Genomic DNA, 21673 nt, shown 5'->3' on the forward strand with positions numbered 1-21673 from the left:
AGTAAACTGTCTCTTTTGAACTCCCATAATACTTTGTACCTTTCTTTGTATATTTATTTTGCCTTCAGTTATAATTATTGCTAAACATATCTTAATTTACCCAATGGAGACGGTCTTTGATTTCCTGCACTGTAAGACAGCCTTGAACACTGAAGCTTCTCAGTATTTGTTGACTTGATATTACAGGTAAAAACCCATCAAAACAGAAGTAAACACTATTGATGCTTTTTTAAAAAAATTGGAAGAACATGGCAACATGGTAATGATTTGTATATTTATAATCATTTTTGCTTCTTGTTATTTGAAAATCTTGCTAAATTTTGCTGGTGGTATAATTAAATGTGGCATGCATTTCCTGGTTTAGTGAAAACATAATCTTAGCTATCATTTTCATTAAAAAAAGATAATAAAGAAATGTCTGTTTGACAGGCAGGAAGAACCCGCTGTTTTAATTTTGTTCACAGCAGTGGGTCAGATTATGATCTTTTGGAGCTAGCTTTGATAATAGACTCAATATAATATTGGAATTCAACAATTGGTTATTGTCAAGTATATTATCTCTTGCACTGATGGCTGTCAGTGCGATTGCCAGACTGTTTAGAATAAGTTTATGGCTGTTTAGAATAAGTCTATGGCAAATAGTCTACTCTTCTCTAAATACAATGTTTCCGTTTATTACTTACTGTAGTATTTTATATGTGCATTGTCTTTTTGTTTTGTTTTTAGTTTTCTTCTCAGAGAGAGGCAATTAAACCAAAACTTGCTCACTAGTGGGGGTGGGGAATCTTATTATTGATTCTTTACTCCAATTTTGAATGATATTTTTTCTTCTAAACCTCTTTAAATAGGCCTTTTCCCTCTTCTAACTTAACTGATTTACTTTAACATTTAATTCAAACAAAGATTAACAAAATTTTAAATAAACACTTTTATGGTGATAAAGGCACACTGTGGTTGTAATTTATTGAATTTTGAGCTCCGAGTCGCTGTTAAACTAGGATTTCTGACTATGCTTTTATAGTTTCTTCTATCTGAATTCTTGAAACATGGTAAGACTCTATTTACTTCCCTCAAAGGAGAAGTCCTTTTGTTAAGATAATATTTTTTAAAATGAGTATCAGTCTTTTTAATCTCATGTCTCTTAGACTTTATGAAATTACTCATGAAGCAAAAGGTGGATAGGAGACAGTAACTCAGAGAAGTCTTTTGGCCCTTGAGCTAAGACAGTGGATAAAATTTACACAAATTACGAGACCAGCAAAAGCACTCTTTTTTTTTTTTTTTTTTTTTTTGAGATGGAGTCTCGCTCAGTCGCCCAGGCTGGAGTGCAGTGGCCGGATCTCAGCTCACTGCAAGCTCCACCTTCCGGGTTTACACCATTCTCCTGCCTCAGCCTCCCGAGTAGCTGGGACTACAGGCGCCCGCCACATCGCCCAGCTCGTTTTTTGTATTTTTTAGTAGAGACGGGGTTTCACTGTGTTAGCCAGGATGGTCTCGATCTCCTGACCTCGTGATCCGCCCGTCTTGGCCTCCCAAAGTGCTGGGATTACAGGCTTGAGCCACCGCGCCCGGCCAAAAGCACTCTTAATTTTAAGGTTTGAGGATCTGATTATTAAATATCCATTGAAATAATCAGATTAAAGCAGTCAATATTCTTTAAGCATTTGACATTAACCAGAATCTACAAAATGATGAAAGTTTTAGTTCTAGTGACAGGAATTTAAATTGTCCTTCACAAAATTCCTATTGTTAATGTCAAGTTATTGCAAAAGTAACACATGTTAATTCCAGGGAACTAGTATAATTCTAATAGTAGCTAACTTTAGAGTTCATTATATTTTGCTATTTAGTGTAAACTTGTTAATCCTTATAACAATGATGAGGCAAATACTGTTATTTTTCCTATTTCACAGATGAGGAAACCGAGCACAGAGAAATGGAGGGACTTTACTGAGGCCATACAGTATTTGAACTCAGGCAGTTTGGCCTTAGAGTCTGTGCCCTTAACCTCTATTCAGTATTGCTTCTCACTGAATGGTTAAGATTTGGGGATTATTAAAATAGACCTGGATTTAAATCATGGCTGCCACTTTATACTCTTGGGATAGGAGTATATTTCTTGACTTCTCTGAGCTTCAGTATTCTTGTTTATAAAACAAAGGTTGTTTTAGGGATAAAATAAGATACATTAACTGCTTATCCCACTGTTCCCCATATGCTGTGCTTGTTCAATAGATGGTATCATTTAAAACAATGAGAAGCAAAATGAAAAAAAGGCACCAAAACAAAACAATAACCATTGCTAACATTTCGAATTATCCAGTCTTGTAAAATATGTTTCTTGATTTTATTAATATATTTTTTCTTATATTAGTATATTTTTCTTTCATGTATAACTTTTTCTTGTTTTTGTTTCACAAAATAAGGTGGGAAGACTTGGATTTGCCTCTATCACTTAGCAGTAAGGCAAGCCTTTTTTGGCTTTTATGCTAGCCAAAACTTTTTTTTCTCTGTTTAGAAGTGGGTAGATGGAGATAGAGGAGAACATGGAAGTACACACACTTTTTTTTTTTTAAACAAAAACAGGATTATATTTAAAATTTCTTATATAACATCTACAGATCAACAAAATCTAGGATGCTAGAAGTAGGGAGAACATGTGCTAGTATTACTTTTATTAAAATAACAAACTCCAGTTTCAGAATATTTAGAGTTGTTAACTGAAAATACTTTATTTGAATGAGCAATCTTAATGAATGTAGACTATTTCCTCTTGATGAGTGAGCTTGTAGAAGTCTGACCATATATTGCATTGTTAAATACATTCATTGGGTGTAGCATAACCTCCTGTCTTTCTATAGCTTTTATCAACAAAGCATGGCTAATGCTTTTTTTTTTTTTTCTTTTAGATCTACACACAATGAGCTGGAAAAGAATCGGTGAGTCAGTGATGAGGTGCAGCTTTCACTTATGTTTAAAAGCAAATTCACCATTTTACCTGTGAAAATAATGTAATAGTGCATATGTAGTTGTAATTTTACTTTTCAGATGTACAGCCTATTGTGAGTCTGATACATATGTATTTTCTCCAAAAAATGACTTAAATAGTAAGCTTATAGCAGCTAGAAGACGTAAATACATTTTTAAAGCTTATTCGAATTTGAGTTTTAGGTGTAGCCTTTATTTCTGTCTCTGAAAACGAGTTAATTATTAAAAGCTCATGGTTTAAATGTGGTTTTGCTAAAGGGTAGTATTTCTAAAGAGTAGGTAATAAGCATTACAAATTGGAGGGTATTGAAATTTTCTTTCTTTGTAATTTGTTCATTCATTCATTCAATTTATTCATGCATTCAACAACTATTTATCAAATATGAGCTGTATGTCAGTGCCAGACAGGCAGAATGCTTTATATAGGAAATATAAGAATATATAAGATAGTTTTTATCCTTTCCTTAAGGAATTCAGAACTTTGTAAAGGAAAGACAGGTAATTAAAGTACTATATAATGTGGCAAGTATGGTAATGGAGAAGCAGAAGGTACTGGACGTACTGAAAGATATTTTGGAAGGTCACCTGATTCCTTTTTGAAGGGAGTCTTGGAAAGTCTGCAGAGGATGGTGAGTGAGCAGTGTATACTGAGGAAGCTGCAAAAGGGTTCAGGATGACTATAAAAGATTGTAACATGAAGTAAAGCATGCCAGGTATTGAAAAGTCTTGTCTACCATGCCGAACGAAGAGTTTAGACTTCCTGAGATCCATAGGGAGCAGTTAAATAATTTTAAGGTGGTTATCATTTGATCAGCCTGTTTCTTGGAAATATCATTCGGCTACAGTTTGAAGAATTGGTTGGTTGGGAGAAGGGATACCAGAGGCATAAAGACGCTTTTTAAGGCTGTGCAGTAATTTAGGTAAGAGATGATGGTGGCCATTGAGATAGAAGTAGACAAAGTAAAGAGTATGGAATGGAGTCAATAGAAATTGGTGATTAGTTATGGATAGTTGAATCTTAGATGGTATTACTATTAATTGAGGAAAGAGAAGAAGAGGACAAGTTTGGAAGAGAACATAAGAATTGTAAGAGTAAAATACTTTCTTTTTGGTATAGCGATTAGGTTAATAGCAGCCAGGCATGGTGGCTCATGCTTGTAATTCCAACACTTTGGAAAGCCCAGGTGGGAGGATCACTTGAAGCAAAGAGTTCGAGACCAGCCTGGGCAGCAAAGTGAGACACCCTCCATCTCTACAAAAAAATAAAAATAAATTAGCTGGGTGTGGTGGCATGCAGTCCCAGCCACTCAGGAGGTTAAGGCAAGAGGATCACTTGATCCCAGGAGTTGAAGGCTGCAGTGAGCCATGATCATGCCATTGCACTGCAGCATGTGTGACAGAGTGAGACCCTGTCTTAAAAAAAAAAAAAGAGATTAATAACAAACTGAAATCATATGTACCAGCTGTTTTTGACAAATAAGATCTCATGACCTTCAACTTTCTGTCCTCTCTTTAACACAAAATAGATTGACTAGCCTAACTGCCTCATTGCAAGTAAGTTTAAATGTCAAATCCCCTTGAAAAGGCTTAGCATAGTCTTTTAGGCAGACTCAGTGGCTGTGACTACTTTGTTTGCATGATACTCTGTTCTTGTCTCCTATTGTAAGGCTGAATAGTTAGCATTGTAATTATTTGTTCGTATGTCTCTTTCTGCCAAATGACTATGCCCCAAATGCAAAGATTCTGTTTTGTTCAATTTTGTATCCTCAGTGCCTAGCATTTGAGGCATGTATAGGAGACAGTGGCTCTCATATTGAGTGAAGGATAAAACTGGAGCTCAAAGTTGAGTGGTCGAGTCAAAGACATTTTGGTAGTTAGTGGTAGAAACTCCTTCGTTTTAAAGAATCTCTTTTCTGCTTTTAATTTCTGATTTATTAAAGATCTGGATAGATAAAGGAAGGACATATCTGGCTATGTTAAACATAACAAAAAAGACTGAGAAATGAAAGTTCTGAGGATCCTAAAAATAAAACCTTAAATTGAAGTTTACTCTAAATTAGATCATAGAGTATGTTTTGGGCCCATGGATTAAATATTGATAAACATGTGGCTTTTATAGTGGCTTTTACTTCATTTGGATGTGGTCCTTGGGAGACCCTCATTGGAAACCTGGCAAAAACCATGAACACTGGAGTAGAGACTCTTTTTAGTAACTATTTGGAATGGAGCTTTAAAAATCTTTGATTCAGTTTTGTTGAATGTATTTTGCAGATTCTTTCTGACTCATTGATAACCTTTTTAAAAACCCTCACAGAAGATGTGTGCATCACCCATAGTATTACTTTGGTATGCCATATAAGTTGTTTAATCTAGCATCTAGCTGTGGCACAGGTATAACACGTGTGGTTTTATTACCTGGGCTGTGTGTAATCTCCAATAAAAGTCATTTGTTCCTATTTTATTTACTTAGATATAAGACTTTTAGACTGGTTTCTTACCCTACCTTACTTCACTTAAGGCGTGATTTCCTTATCTTCTTCTAATAGCTTTGGAAGTGCTAACAGATATTCTTTATTAGCCCAGAGGACTAATAGACATTGTTTATTTCTCAAATTATTTCTTCCCCTCTCTCTTTACTCCTTTTCCTTTCGCTGTTCCCTGAGGCTTCATTGAAAGATGATATAGAATTAACTTTTCCAAGATATATTTGTTTTTAAAAGGGATTTTTATCAACAAAAATAAAACTCAAATTTAGAATAATAATCTGTACCCCGCTTCTGGAAAGTTACCAGTGGTGGTCTGGCAAAAAACAAAAATACTGGTAGACGTAGGATAGGGGAGGTGGTTTAGCAAGAAGGTGGCACAGGAATATTTTTAAAATTTAAGCCTATGTTGTTTTTATGTTTTAAAGCCCCCATCCAGTTCTGTTTAACAGTCCTCTTTACCAAGGCATCATTTTTATTTGACATGTTAAAGAAAGAAAAGTTAATCTAGCTTTGGCATCCTTTAAAATAAATAGAATTTTGGCTTTACCTTTGATATGCCTTTGAGTGTGATGTTATATGAAGACAGTAACTCACTATCAAAAGATTAGTTTTGTCTTCATTCTGAAAGACATTCCTGAAGTAATTCATATTTTTAAAAATTTGTCACTTTATATAACATATTCGTGTCAGAAATTACTTTTTTCCTTTTTAGCTTGGTTCTGAAATCTTGGATATAAGCTTCTCTGCGTCAGTGTTTTTTTTTTTTTGTTTGTTTGTTTTGTTTTTTGAGACGGAGTCTCGCTCTGTCGCCCAGGCTGGAGTGCAGTGGCGCGATCTCGGCTCACTGCAAGCTCCGCCTCCTGGGTTTACGCCATTCTCCTGCCTCAGCCTCCTGAGTAGCTGGGACTACAGGCGCCCGCCACCGCGCCCGGCTAATTTTTTGTATTTTTAGTAGAGACGGGGTTTCACCGTGGTCTCGATCTCCTGACCTTGTGATCCGCCCGCCTCAGCCTCCCAAAGTGCTGGGATTACAGGCGTGAGCCACCGCGCCCGGCCGGTGTTTTTTTTTTTTGAAACGGAGTCTTGCTCTGTCACCCAGGCTGGAGTGCAGTGGCGTGATCTCAGCTCACTGCAAGCTTTGCCTCCTGGGTTCACACCATTCTCCTGCCTCAGCCTCCCGAGCAGCTGGGACTACAGGTGCCCACCACCACACCCGGCTAATTTTTTTTCTATTTTTAGTAGAGACGGGGTTTCACTGTGTTAGCCAGGATGGTCTCCATCTCCTGAGCTGTGATCCACCCGCCTCGGCCTCCCAGAGTGCTGGGATTACAGACTTGAGCCACTGCGCCCGGCCTGAGTTAGTGTTTTTTTATTGGAGCAAATGCAGTGAGATTTGGAGTAGGTGATTTTAAATTGCTGATGAATGGCTAAGTAATTCCAGATAGCTATCTCAAACAAAGCCCTAAAATTGTTGAAGCCCTGGGATCTGGCCTAAAGGATATAATAGCCACCAGATGTTGAGGTTCATACTACCAGATCTCCAAGGGAAGTCTAGTGATGGAGTTTGGGTTTTGACAGGCCCAGAGTAGTTGGTTGTGATCCACAATTACCCCAGGATTCCTATAGCCCATTAGGGAGCTCTAGGTAGTTTCAGGACTGATAGAGAAATTCAGTTTTTCTTCTTGGATAGGTCTTGGGAGCTGTTTTCTGCCCAAATCCTTATTGGTTATACTGAGTCTGCTCTAGATGGTTCAGAGCATTTGTTACCTGTGTACCAACCCTGTCCGCCTAGGCCCACAACAGGTCATAATAGGCCTTGGAGATGGAGGGGAAGCAAAATACTTCAGATGTTCTGCATTCCTCAGGAACCTATGTGAATCATCTCATAGTAAACTTAATGAGACTTTGAGATTGAAGAATTAAGATATTACTTTGCCCATTGGCTTATCTTACAGGTTGGGTCCTTTGTCAGAGAAGACACAATTCAGTATCAGTACAGATTTTAGATTGCCTCATTGTTTTTTCATTTTTTTAATTCAAATTGCTGATGATGTTTTAGAAAGAATCAAAAACTCTGGCCAGGCATGGTGGCTCATGCCTGTAATCCCAGCACTTTTGGGAGGCCAAGGGAGGTGGATTGCTTGAGGCCAGGAGTTTGAGACTAGCAGGGCCAACATGGTGAAACCCCGTCTCTACCAAAATTACAAAAATTAGCCAGGCATGGTAGTGCATCCTTGTAATCTCAGCTTTTTGGGAGGCTGAGACACAAGAATTGCTTGAACCTGGGAGGTAGAGGGTGCAGTGAGCCAAGATCATGCCACTGCATTCCAGCCTGGGCAACAGAGCAAGACTTGTCTAAAAAAAAATAAAATCAACAACTTTAACAGGACTCTGATGGTCAAGAACCTTAGTGCTAGAAGGGCCAAAAGAGAACACTGGACTAATAATGTCTTCCTAGGCAGAGGAGAAGTGACTAAATATTTGTTAAAATAAAATAAAATAAAACAAAATAAGAAAAGGATGTCTAGTGAGTGGTAATAGGTGTTCTCCATATAGGGACTTTCACATACCTCTGAGGGAAAAATGGAAATTAGCATTTATAGAGTTCTTACTGTGTTCCACCACTGTGCAGGGTTGTTACATAATTCTGTAAGGTAGAAAGGCTGAAAGTTTGAGTCAAAGTGTCAAAAACTGGCCATTTTATCATCATAGCTACAATTTGAAACAAGATGGATATGAGCACAAAACAGTTCTAATCATGATCCTTTTTGATCATGAATATGAGAGTTATGGTTAATATCAATCTTTCTCTTCAGCAACAATTAATAAATACTATATGTGGCATCATGATAGATCAAATGAAGTATAAGATACCCTATTCTATTCTAAGGTTAAGGTCATTATAGTTTGGTATTTATATTTCATCTTTCAATATCATGATCTAGTTAAGTTACCAGTAAATGTCTAGAAGGGTACACTAATAGTGTTTTTCATACTGAAAATTGAAACTCACTAGTGGTCTATGTGATCATTTAGTGAATCATTTTGAAAAAGAAATTGAAGAAAACACCAAAGTACACTGCATGAAGTAAAGTTAAATATGGAATTGTGAAACTTGTGTATACTGGATTGTGATATAAAATACTGTGCGTCATAGTCAAAACCTACTACTGTGGGTAGTTAAGGAGAATGTATACTGAGCCATGAAGAAGAGAGATAATTTGAATATAAGAAAAGAATACGGAAAGGAGTCAGTGTGAGTAGAGCCGTGGAAGCAGGAATGTAGCATTGTAAGCTGTGTTCAGGAAGGAGTGAGTAGACCATATTGAGTTAAATAGCAGAGTCTTATCAGATTAGTAGTGGAAGACGAGGCTGAAAAGGTGGTTTGGAATTAGACTGTGGAATGTTACTGAATGCCAAGGAATTTGGATTTTATTTTATTGGCAGTGGTGAATTTTGAGGCTTTTGAAGCAAAGAGATAGGCATGTACAAAGCATTAAAAAAAATACAATCTAGCTCTGGAAGCAGGGAGACCAGTTTGGATGCTTTTTGAAGTAGTCCATATAGTAAAAAGATATGAGTCAGCACTCAGGTGATAGAATTGGGAACAGAAAGGAAGACAAAGGTCTAAGAAACACTGTAAATAAAAAATTATTTTCTGTTAATTGGTACTACTTATTTCTTCACATAGCTGCAAAAGTTATCTTGTCTCAGTGCCTACTGCAGCAAGGAAAAAAAAATGATCTTCTCAAAGAATATATCAAATTGAGTCATTTCTCTGTTTACAGTCAGCTTCTCACTACAATTAGATAAAGTCTGTGGCCTGCAAAGTGCACCACTCTATCCCTTATCTCCTGTAGACCTTCTGACATTGCTTCCTCTCTTTTCTTTAAACACAGCATGATCATTTCCATCTTAGGACTTTTACACTTGCTGTTCCTTCTGCTTGGAAAGCCCTGCTCTAGTTCTTCATCATTATTTAGTTCTCAACTCTCAGGTCATCTGATTAGAGAATAATAATCACCTCCTGGTCACACTCTATTGCATTAGTTTTTATGTCACCTTAACATGTATATCTGCCTGAGTTATTTATTCATTTATATTGTCTGACTTCTTTCACTAAAATATAAGTTTCAGGAAGGCAGGACTTTGTCTTATTTACCCGAGGACATAGCAGTCATTTAGTAAAAATTCATTGAATAAAAAATTATATGTGATAGTAGATTTATAATCAACATGTTTTCACATTATAATGACTTCAGTGAAAAGTGATGAAGATATATACTCTTGAGAGTTCAGTTGACCTAATAAAATAATTTTATAATAGGCAAGTAGAAAATTTAATGAATTCTTAAAATGTAAATAAATTATATGAGAAAACTTGGTAAGTGAGAACAGCTTAAAGGATTTTTACCATGCCAGAGTTTATCCTACTTTTTTAGAAGTGTATGGACTCATTCAGTCCTTTAGGATATCATACAGTACACTAAGATAAGGATAGGTAATTTTATAAAGGAGAACACTTTATCTGATGAAGTTTTTGCTATACTTGTGGGATCTTTATTCCTTTCTCATCCCATGACTTGAAAATGGTAAGCATTTTTACGAGGAAAAGATTTATTTATACTTGTAGACAAGAATCCTGTAAAAAATTTCAAATTTTTTGTGTTAGAATTTTTGATGGATTAGTTCTGTTTATTCCAATTATTTGGACATGATAATGAATATAATTTTTTTTTTTATCTATACTGCCTATCATGTCCCCATTTTACATGGATGTTTTAACAGAGTGATGGTTTTGGTCTACCTTATCTTAGAACAAATGTAAAAGTAAATCTTTATGACTGAGGTAAGGCAGTGTTTTCTCTTGGTACATCATCAGACTAATTTAGGATTCCTTGGCAGGAAGAGCATATCTGAAATGGTTTTCACTGCCTATTTTTTGTGCTTTTAAGATACTTGTTTAAAAAGGACCTTTTTTTTTTTTTTTTTTACATGGTGTGCACATTCTAGAAAAAGAATGTTCACTTGTTAGTAGGAAAGAAATAATATTGGTTTGGCAGAACTTTCTTTAAAACTCTTACCTCAACTAATAGTACTTAAAGGGTATTTGCTTGCATTAAAGTCTAGTTGCAGGGTTAGAGAAATCAAACCTTTATTGTAGGTTTGAAATTAACCTATAACTTCAGCTGGATTAGAAGTCTATGGTTTTAGATTGGGTACTGTAATTTTGGAAAGTTTAGTCAAAATCCCATTTTAGCCTTGGGTTTTACTAGGATGCAAAGGGTATTAGTATGTCTCAGTTTGAAAATACTTTAGAGTAACTTTCTCAACCTGATAAACAGCGTTAATGACAAACTCACAGCTTATGGCACTTGTAATGGTGAAAAACTGAATGCTTTCTCCCTAAGATCAGAAATAAGGATGTCAACTTTCATGACTTAATACTCAACATTGTACTGGAGGTTCTATCCAGGGCAGTTAGATAAGAAAAAAATAAATAAATAAAAGGCATCCAGATTGGAAAGAAAGAAGTAAAACCATTTCTGTTTGCAGGTATCATAATCTTCTGTACAGGTATACTTCGTTTATTGCACTTTGCAGATACTGCATTTTTTAGCAATTGAAGGTTTGTGGCAACCCTGTGTCAAGCAAGTCAGTTTCCAACAGCATATGTTCACTTCATGTTTCTATGTTGTATTTTGGTAATTCTTGCAATATTTTAAACTTTTATTATAATTTTATGCGTTATGATGATCTGTGGATCTGTAATCTTTGATGTTACTATTGTAATTGTTTTAGGGTGTCACAAACCATGCCCATATAAGATGCAGACTTAATAAATGTTGTGTGTGTTCTAATGGCTTCACTGACCGGCTGTTGCCCCATCTCTCTCCCTCTTTTGGTGCCTCCCTATTCCCTGAGACACAGCTATATTGAAATTAGGCCAATTAATAACCCTACAGTGGCCACTAAGTGTTCAAGTGAAACGAAGAGTCACGTGTATTTCACTTTAAATTTAAAGCTAGAAATCGTTAAGCTTAGTGAGAAAGGTATGTCAAAAACCACGACAGACTGAAAGCTAGATCTCTTATGCCAAATAGCCAAGTTGTGAATGCAAAGGAAAAGTTCATAAAGGGAATTAAAAGTGCTACTCTGGTGAACATCCAAATATGAAAGTGAAACAGCCTTATGGGTGATATGGAGAAACTTTTAGTAGTCTGGATAGAAACCAGCCAGAACATTCTCTTAAGCCAAAGCCTAATCCAGAGCAAGGCCCTAACTCTATTCAATTTTATGAAGGCTAAGAGGGGAGGAAGCTGCAGAAGAAAAGTTGGAAGCTAGCAGAGTTTGGTTCATGAGATTTAAGAAAAGAAGTCATCTCCATAACAAATGTACAAAGTGAAGCAGCAGGTGCTAAGGTGGAAGCTATAGCAAATTGAGAATATCTAGCTAGAATAATCAGTGAAGGTAGCAACAGGTTTTCAAAGTAGACGAAACCACCATCTATTGGAAGAAGATGTCATCCAGGACTTTCATAGCTACAGGCAGAAGTCATAGAGAAGAGAAGTCAATGCCTGGCTTCAAAGTTTCAAAGACTGGGCTGACTGTCTTAATAGGGGCTGATGGGCTAATGCAGCTGGTGACTTGAAGTTGAAGCCAGTACTCATTTACCATTCTGAAAATTCTAGGCCCTTAAGAACGAGGCCAGATCTCCTCTGCCTGTGCTCTGTAAATGGAACAATAAAGCCTGAATGACAGTACATCGTTTATAGCATAGTTTACTGTTTGAAGCCTACTGTTGAGACCTACTGCTCAGAAATTTTTTTTAAAAAATTATTGCTCATTGACAATACACCTGGTTACCCAAGAGCTCTGATGGAGATGTACAAGGATATTAATGCTGTTTTCATGTATGCTAACACAGCATCCATTCTGCAGTCCATTGGACCAAGGTATGATTTCAACTTTCAAGTCTTTATTATTTCAGAAATACATTTCATAAGGCTGTATTTCCCATAGATAGTGAATCTTCTGATGGATTGGGCAAAGTAAGATGAAAATAATTACATGTACAATAGCATCCAAAAGAATAAAATACCTAGGAATAAATGTAACCAAGAAGATGAAAGCTTTGTACACTGAAAACTATTAATACAAAATACTTTTGAAATAAATTAAGGAAGACCTAAATAGATGAAAAGATATCCTGTGCTCATGGATTGGAAGACTTAATATTTTAAGATGGCTATACTCTCCAAATTGATCTACACATTCAGTGCAAGCCCTATGAAAGTTCCAGCTTCCTTTGTTTTTTTTGCAGAAATTGACAAGCTGGTCCTATAATTCATGTGAAAATATAAGGTACCCAGAATAACCAAAACAATCTTGAAACGAATAAAATTGAAGAGCTTGCATTTCCTGATTTCAAATCTCACTATAAAACTACAGCAATCAAGGCAGTATGGAACTGACCAAAGAATAGACTTACTGATTAGTGGAATAGAGTTGAGCGTGTAGAAAGAATTTCTGACATTTATGGTCAACTAATTTTTAACAAGGATCACAAGACAATGTAATGTCTTTTCAACAAATAGAGCTGACACAACTGGATACCTACATACAAAATAATGAGGTTGGATCCCTACCTCATACCATACACAAAACTCAAAATGGGTCATAGACCTGAATTTAAGAGCTAATAAAATTCTTAGAATAAAACATAAGTGTAAATCTTTGTGGCCAGGCACGGTGGCTCAAGCCTGTAATCCCAGCACTTTGGGAGGCCGAGACGGGCAGATCACGAGGTCAGGAGATCGAGACCATCCTGGCTAACACGGTTAAACCCTGTCTCTACTAAAAAATACAAAAAAAAAAAAAACTAGCCGGACGAGGTGGTGGGCGCCTGTAATCCCAGCTACTAGGGAGGCTGAGGCAGGAGAATGGTGTAAACCCAGGAGGCGGAGCTTGCAGTGAGCTGAGATCCGGCCACTGCGCTCCAGCCTGGGCGACAGAGCGAGACTCCGTCTCAAAAAAAAAAAAAAAAAAAAAAAAAGGGTAAATCTTTGTGATGTTGCATTAGGCAATGGTTTCTTACATATGACACCAAAAACACAACCAACAACAACAAAAAGATACATTAGAATTTATCAAAGTGAGCCACGCACGGTGGCTCGTGCCTGTAATCCCAGCACTTTGTGAAGCTAAGGCGGGCAGATCACCTGAGGTCGGGAGTTCAAGACCAGCCTGACTAATATGGAGAAACCCCGTCGCTACTAAAAATGCAAAATTAGCCAGGCGTGGTGGCACATCCCTGTAATCTCAGCTACTCGGGAGGCTGAGGCAGGAGAATCACTTGAACCTGGGCAGCAGAGGTTGCAGCAGAACCTGAGCTGACATTGTGCTACTGCACTCCAACCTGGGCAAAGAGTGAGACTCCGTCTCAAAAAAAAAAAAAGAAATGGCCAATATACATGTGAAATGCTTAGTATTAGTAGACATTAGGGAAATGTGAATCAAAACTATACGATACCACTTCACAATTACTAAGAGCAACCCATCTAGGGTTGCTCACCAACTTTGTAGTCATCCATTCATCATACCAGTTACCACTGATCGGAGAAAGGTCTTGAAAAGTCCATTGAGTTTGCAGTTTGGCACTTAAAAAAACTGATAATCTCATCATCAGCTGATGGCACTGCACAGATGGCTCAACACTTTGGAATTACTTAAGACATGTAATTAACCACAGGTAAGTTTTCAATATATTATGTGGTGCCAGTATGTAATGTGGTATGAGTATTTAATAATGGAGAAAGATTAGGCTCAATTTAGCATATAAAAAGAATATACCTTTCTTTTAGCTGGAACTACCATCTTCCAGTAATTTACCAAAATAACAAACATAAAGGGAAAGAGGAGAGACTCCTGATATATGTTCTCTGGGTTTTTTAGAAAACATGGAATTGTTCCTTTGGCCACAGACATGCGATTCTGCAAGAAAGATGATATTGTAGACCTCAAAGGAATGGGTACTGTTGAGAAAAAAGTCCACAAATGTTACCATGGCAAAACTGGAAGACTGCGAGCATGATATTAGCATTGTTGTACACAAACAAGTTAAGGGCAAGTTATTTATTTATTTATTTTTTGAGATGGAGTCTCGCTCTGTTGCCCTGGCTGGAATGCAGTGGTGCAATCTTGGCTCACTACAACCTTTGCCTCCCAGGTGGTCCAAGTGATTCTCCTACCTCAGCCTCCCAAGTAGCTGGGATTACAGGCACCCACCGCCACACCTGGTAGTTTTTGTATTTTTAGTAGAGATGGGGTTTTGCCATGTAGGCCAAACTGGTCTCGAACTCCTGACCTGAAGTGATCCACCTGCCTTGGCCTCCCAAAGTACTGAGATTACAGGCATGAGCTACTGCGAAGGGCAAGATTCTTGCCAAGAGAATTAATGTGTATTGAGCATATTTTTTAAGCACTTTAAGAACTGAGGTAGCTTCCTGAAATGCATGAAGGAAAACAGAAAAAGAAGCCAAAGAGAAAGGTTTCTGGGTTCAGCTGAAGCACCACACTGCTCCATCCAGAGAAGCGTACTTTATAAGAACCAGTGGAAAGATGCCTGAACTGCTGGAACCTATTCCCTGTGAATTCATGGCATAATAGGTGTTTAAAAAACAAACAAGCAAACAAAAACCCTCTGGACTGGAAAAAAATGGGGGGGTGGTATAGGTTTCAAGGATTTCTAAATAACAGTGAAATCTAACAAAAGACCAGATATTGAAAGAATTTACTAGTTTTATAAATTTCATTTAAGATGTAATGGAATATAACTTGATTATATTTGTTATAACAACAAAATTAAAGGAGTATAGTTGTGGAGGAAAGGAGAAGCAACATTGTCCAGTGATCAGGAAGTAGCTACTGATCCAGTTTTCTGGATTTTATTTCTGGCAGATAAAAATGGTGGTTACTTCCCATTTTTAACCTAAAGGTAGAAAACTGACACCCATACTTTTAATTATTGCAAAAGTCCTGAAGAAGATAATTGTATTCTTTGCACTTTTTTAGACAGTAGGAGTCCAATTGCAGGGCTTAATTATAGAGGGTTACTGTAGAACACTTAAAAAGTGACTATGTCTTGGAAAGTAGGGATCCCTCATTTAATTGAATTTTCTTATGAAACTCCAAGTAGGGGACATTCATTTACTTGAATTTTCTTAGGAACCAGATAAATATGTAAATTAACATCAAACAGTATGAAGAATAGGATCATTTGTCAGACAGACATATAATTCATGTATTTCTTTTTGTATGCAAGTAAATGAATATTTTAACTGTAATTTCTATAGGGATAGGAATACTGAAAACTGTAGACCAACTAAAAATAGTTGTCAGAGGGCAGAGATAGGCACCTGTTAGAGTTATAATTGAATGCTATATGAGATAAAGATGAAGTAATATGCAGCTTTTAGAGATAAAATAGAGGAAATGTAGCCAGGATAAAATTACACATCTAAAATGCAGTCTGTACAATGAAGTCGTGGCAGTTGTGTCTAGATAGATTCACAGTTTCTATACTGACCTTTGTTAGAAATAGTTCATTAAGACTAAGTTTTCTTCTCCCTGACCTAGGTTACATATACAACAAGGTGACAGAGGCTCATTCAGAGACAAAGACTGAATTGTAGGAACCAAGTGTTCTTAGTATTTCAGCTATCCAATTATTAAAGTTTAAAGCAATTCTACAACTGATGTGTGGGAAGAAATAAGATCATGAGATCTTAAAAAATAATCAGAAGTATTATAACTTGAAATTCAGCTTCTAAAATTATGTATAGAAATAAATAAGTCAGACCTTGAATTATTGACATGGTATATTATAGCGAAGTTGAGGTAGCTTTTTGTGCAGGTGATTGCAGAGTGCCTAACTTAAGCTGTAACTTGTTTAGGAAAACAATTCTTCTCAAACTATGAATTTGTAATTTAAAAAAACAACAGGAAGAGTTTAATTAATAGATTTTCTTGAGATATTTTAGATGATGCAATATAAATTTATTTTATATGCAGCTTTGAGGAATGTGTTTGATTCATAAACTGACTATACCTTTAGTACTGATGCTTGTAATAATTACACAGGAGAATCCTACTAGACTTTAAGGCAGTATGTTATTTTGCCAGATTCTTTTGCTGCATATTGTAAAGGAATTTGTCCATTGTAAATGCTGTGATAAATATTGAAAGTTGAATAGTAAGCACAATTCAAATAGTTTTCCTTAGACTAGAATCTTCTTCATTTAAAGATAATTTCTATTCTGGTACAAATTTTGGCAATTAAAGCATGCCAAGAGGAAAATCAGTAAGAAATCTTGTCTTTTTATTAGATGGGAGACTTTGTTAGTATCTTGCATTTATATTCTAAAAATGAAGAGATTCGGATTTTTTGATATATTTTAGCTGTTTTGAGGAAGAGGGTAATTCTTTTCTGCTTGCTTATCTTTTTCTTTTTTCTTTTTCTTTTTTTTTTTTTTTGAGACAGAGTCTTGCTCTGTTGCCCAGGCTGGAGTACAGTGGCCGGATCTCAGCTCATTGCAAGCTCCGCCTCCCGGGTTTATGCCATTCTCCTGCCTCAGCCTCCTGAGTAGCTGGGACTACAGGCGCCCCACCACGCCTGGCTAGTTTTTTGTATTTTTTTAGTAGAGACGGGGTTTCATTGTGTTAGCCAGGATGGTCTCGATCTCCTGACCTCGTGATCCGCCTGTCTCGGCCTCCCAAAGTGCTGGGATTACAGACTTGAGCCACTGCGCCCGGCTTGCTTATCTTTTTCTATTTATTCTAGTGAATAATGTCAATCCCATGACAGTGAAAGTCCTGAGTTACTAGTGAAAAACTTTAGGTCTAAACTAGGATTCAATAATGACAACAGAATTTCCTAATCTGATTACTAGCTAACCAGTTCTTTAAGGCAAATTTGTTTGGAAAATAATTAATCAGCACTATGACAAACACATGACATATTGCTTATACTCACATCTTCTAAATCAAGAAAAGTTGGAACTTAACTCATAAGTAAATGACTTCCTTGTTTTGTTGTTATTTTGGGAAACGCCAATGGAGAAAGACAGTTTTTAATACTAAACATGATTTTGGAGCCAAATTGTCAAAAATGATACTCAGAATCCAACACAGATGACCCTTGAGAGATATGTAATGCATTGACTTGAGTGTCATACCAGAAGTCAGAAGACATAATTTTTCCATCCATCTCTACTGCTGATAGATTGTGAATGTTGTATAAGTTATACAACTTCTTGGGGTCTTGCTTTTCTTGGCTATTAAAGGAGGAGCTCTAGATAATCTTTGAAATCCCTGCTTACATGTAAAGTTTTGTACAGTTTTGTGAATTTTTGAGTTCAGTTATTATTGGCATATTAGAAACTTAGTTGTTACTCTACTGTTTCTGAAGCATTTTCCTTGATACAGGTGTGTGTGTGTGTGTATATATATATATAATATATATATATACACACACATACATACATATACACATATATATGACACTTAAGACACACATACACACGAAATGAAAGACCAGCAGGAAAAATCAGCTTAGAATCTTACTTCATTTAAAATTTGGTACTTTGTAAATATCTAAAGATTATTATAATACATGGTACTGTAGCTATAATAAGGTTTTAATTTATAATGAAGTACTTTGATAAGTAGTAAATATATAAGACTAGAATTTGCCCTAAGAAACATATATTTGTGTGTATATTACAAACACATTCCTCAAAGCTGTGTGTACACATATACACACTCATATGGATAGATACGGATACAAATTCTGAAGTTTAAATGCTCAGGAACATTCAGGACCCTGTCCCTTTTGGAAAACTGCTTACCAAGGACATGTAGTTAATCTGGTAAACATTATTGTGCTATAACTTCTGGCCACTTTTTTTTTTTTTGTATTGTCTGACAAGTTTGTATTTGCTCAGGCTCCAGAAATCTGGTTTTGTGGTTGTAACTGTATTATATTATTGTATCTCATCAGTCACTTTAATAGGCTCCAGTGATCACTGGATGGAGTGAGCCATATACCAGGAGGAAAGAGCACACTGCTCTTACACAAAACAAGGAGCTCAGCTTAGCTCATCTAAAATATTTGTCTATAAACAATCTGAAGAGAAAGTAGCTGCAGGTCAGTATGTTGGAATCTTTCTTCCTAACCATTTAGACAATAAAAGTAGCTTTTAAGTAATGTCCTCACTGCTTTGATAATCTGCCAAGCACCATTCCTAATTCTAGGACATGTCTGCTGTTTATGTTTTGCTTGCAGAGTTTCTAAGCGTTGGAAATCAGAGCTGTGCTGACTGAGTCCACTAGATAGTTACGCTGTGTTTTAATTGCAGCCTTTATGGATTGGCTATTTTCACTTCTCATTGTCCCCTTATAGCATTTATCATAATGACTATTCAAACCATTTTTTTTTTTTACCCCTCCAAGAGAGTGTGAGGCAAAAGCCAAAGCTCTAGGGGTCATCAAATTATATTGTAGTTTACAGACAGGACCTTAGTTCCTCTAAAATTATGTGATAGAGATGAATATCTTTTAAGATTTCTTCGAGACTAAAAATTTCTGCTATTTGAAGTACCCAATCCCACTTTTTACTCTTAGATCTAGTTTTTGATCCAACGGCTAGGACCCGTATCTCCCATCTCCTAGTCTAAAGGTATTTCCAGTATCCTGTTGTGACTCTTCATTTCTCCCTTTGCTGAAAATATGGATGCCTGGTCTGAGCTTTTTCATCTTCTCCTATATTTTCTACCTTTATAACTTCAGCTCAGATTGACTATATACTTCCCCTGCTTTTTGAACTTCTACTCATGCACAGATAGGCGTGAACAAGAATAACAAAAGAGTTTATAATAACAAAAGAATTAGAAGTAACATGAATTTCTCCTAACAGGGGAATGACTAAATAAATGATGATACATCCATACCATGTAGCAAGTAAAAAGAATGATGTAGATGTGTATATGTGTATGTGGAGAGATTGCCAAGTCATATTAAATGAAAATAAGCAAATTGCAAAATAGCATTTCAATATGATCTCATTTATGTTAAAAAATAACAAAGCAAAATCACATATAGTTGGCTCTTGTATCTGTGAACTCCACATCCATGGATTCAAATGACTATGGATTGAAAGTATTTGGGGGAAAAATTGCATCTATGCTAAACATATACAGACTTTTTCCCTTTATCCTTATTCCCTAAACAATACAACAACTATTTACATGGTATTCACATTGTAGTAACTATTATAAGTAATCTAGAGATGATTTAAGGTATAGAGGAGGATATACATAGGTTATATGCAAATATTACACCATTTTATATCAGGGACTTCAGCATTTGGGGATTTTGGTATCCCCCATTGATACTGTGGGATGATTATATTTCTATATGTACATGTATGTGTATATAAACGCATAGGAAAAGGCACACCTCAAAAGAGATGTCAAACGGATACACTTTTGTTACTTCTGGGGAAAGGAGTGAGATTCAAGGGGAAATGATCATGTTGATTTTATTGTCATAGTTTCTGTAGTAAGAGTGCATTAATTTGTGAACTTAAAGATTTTTTTTGAACCACTTAGTTTACAGTACTTTAAAGTAAGATTTTAAAAAAGGCAATAGGTGTATTCTGTTCATACATTTCCACAGACAATAAAGGTGGGAGAGACCTTAGAAGATCATCTAGTAGAGTATTGAAAATCTAAGTCCCTTTAAGTAATATGCTCTGCCAGTCTGGTTAATGACAAAGTCAGGATGAGAAACTAGGTTTTCTGATTCGCAGACCAGAGTTTTTTACACTACCTTCAAGGTGCACAGCTAAGATACATAATTTTTCACAAAGTGTTTCCTGATTATCCAAACTGATCTCTCTAAATTCCTATCTCAGATTCACTGTTTGTATCACTTGTATGAATTTTAACCCATACTACTTTATAGTGTTATTTCCTCCCTTTCTAGATCATTTATATTCTTGCTAGAGCATGTATATTCCATGAGGGCAGAAACTGTAACTTGCTTGTCTTTGTATCTGACACAGTGCCTTACACTTAATACTTAAGGTGAATTAGTAAGGAACATTTCTGTAGCAGGCTCTGCACCTTTCGTTAGATTAAGAGAAAAAAGTTGACTGCCAAGTCAAATAAATAGCTGAATTTTTTTGTTTGTTTGTTTTTGTTTTCGCTGGTAAAACCTGCCATGTCAAGATAGAAAATATTTTAGGAAGGCACATACTGAGATATTTGCTACTCTGCAAATATATTCCCTTTCCAAGGAAAATAGTTTTGTTCTCCACTCCTGCTTCAAAGAGAACAGTTTGTCCCCATAGAATATTCTAGGTAATATGACCCACTTAGGAAATATGTGGTGATTGTGCTTCATAATGGGACCTCTTTGCTAAAGTCGTACCATGAGAAAATGCCTCTTGAGTGCAATGGTTTTACAGATGAAAGTACTTTTTTTTCTGTATTTGAATTGGTGCAGCAGACCAAGAAACTCCATTGTAACTTGAAGTTTACTGTAATTAGCATAGAAGCTGTGACAGATCTTTTTTGTTAGGAAAACATTCCTCAGAATTTTGGGAATTTATACAAATATCTGGCCCTTGAGGTGTTGTTACCCTGTTCTGTCTAAATAGCTCTATAATTTGATATAGCATCTTAGATTTCAGCTTGCTTTTTGAGATAAACTCTTTTCTACGATTTTCATCTGCAGTTGTGTTAATCCTATTTTCCTTCTGTTTTTTTGTTTCTTCTCACAACTATTTAATTTGACATCATTTAAGGCCTGTAGAATTATTTACAGAAATACAATCTTTCATGGAAGTTTCCATGATCTGCTGGAACACTGACCTTGGACAGAACCTTAGGAAGACCTATTCCTTTTTGGAAAGCTAATGTCTCTCTTAGTTTAGAATTAATAGCTTTAGGAAAATATGTTAGGATGTGCTAAATTTCCATACATGCTGCTAGCTACAGAGATTATTATTGAAACGGCCAATGGGTTCATCTGGAGCCACTTTTCTGTTGCCACAATTTAAAAGCGTGTATGAGAGAGATACATATGCACATCTTTTTTTCCACAAAGGTATATGAGTTACATATATGTGAGTTCTG

General features: G+C 36.2%; 1 protein-coding gene across 10 annotated transcripts in view; it reads left to right on the plus strand.

Annotated features, from left to right (window-relative positions):
• The window catches only part of MXI1 (MAX interactor 1, dimerization protein), an 81184-nt gene that overhangs the window by 35552 nt on the left and 23959 nt on the right, over nucleotides 1-21673 (plus strand). For all 10 annotated transcript variants that reach the window (NM_001261031.1, XM_015148137.3, XM_028853257.2 and 7 more), the window contains 1 exon segment: nucleotides 2910-2939. In NM_001261031.1, the coding sequence (NP_001247960.1) occupies nucleotides 2910-2939 (30 nt within the window).

Source organism: Macaca mulatta, chromosome 9 (genome assembly GCF_049350105.2).
Source record: "Macaca mulatta isolate MMU2019108-1 chromosome 9, T2T-MMU8v2.0, whole genome shotgun sequence".
NCBI lineage: Eukaryota > Metazoa > Chordata > Mammalia > Primates > Cercopithecidae > Macaca > Macaca mulatta.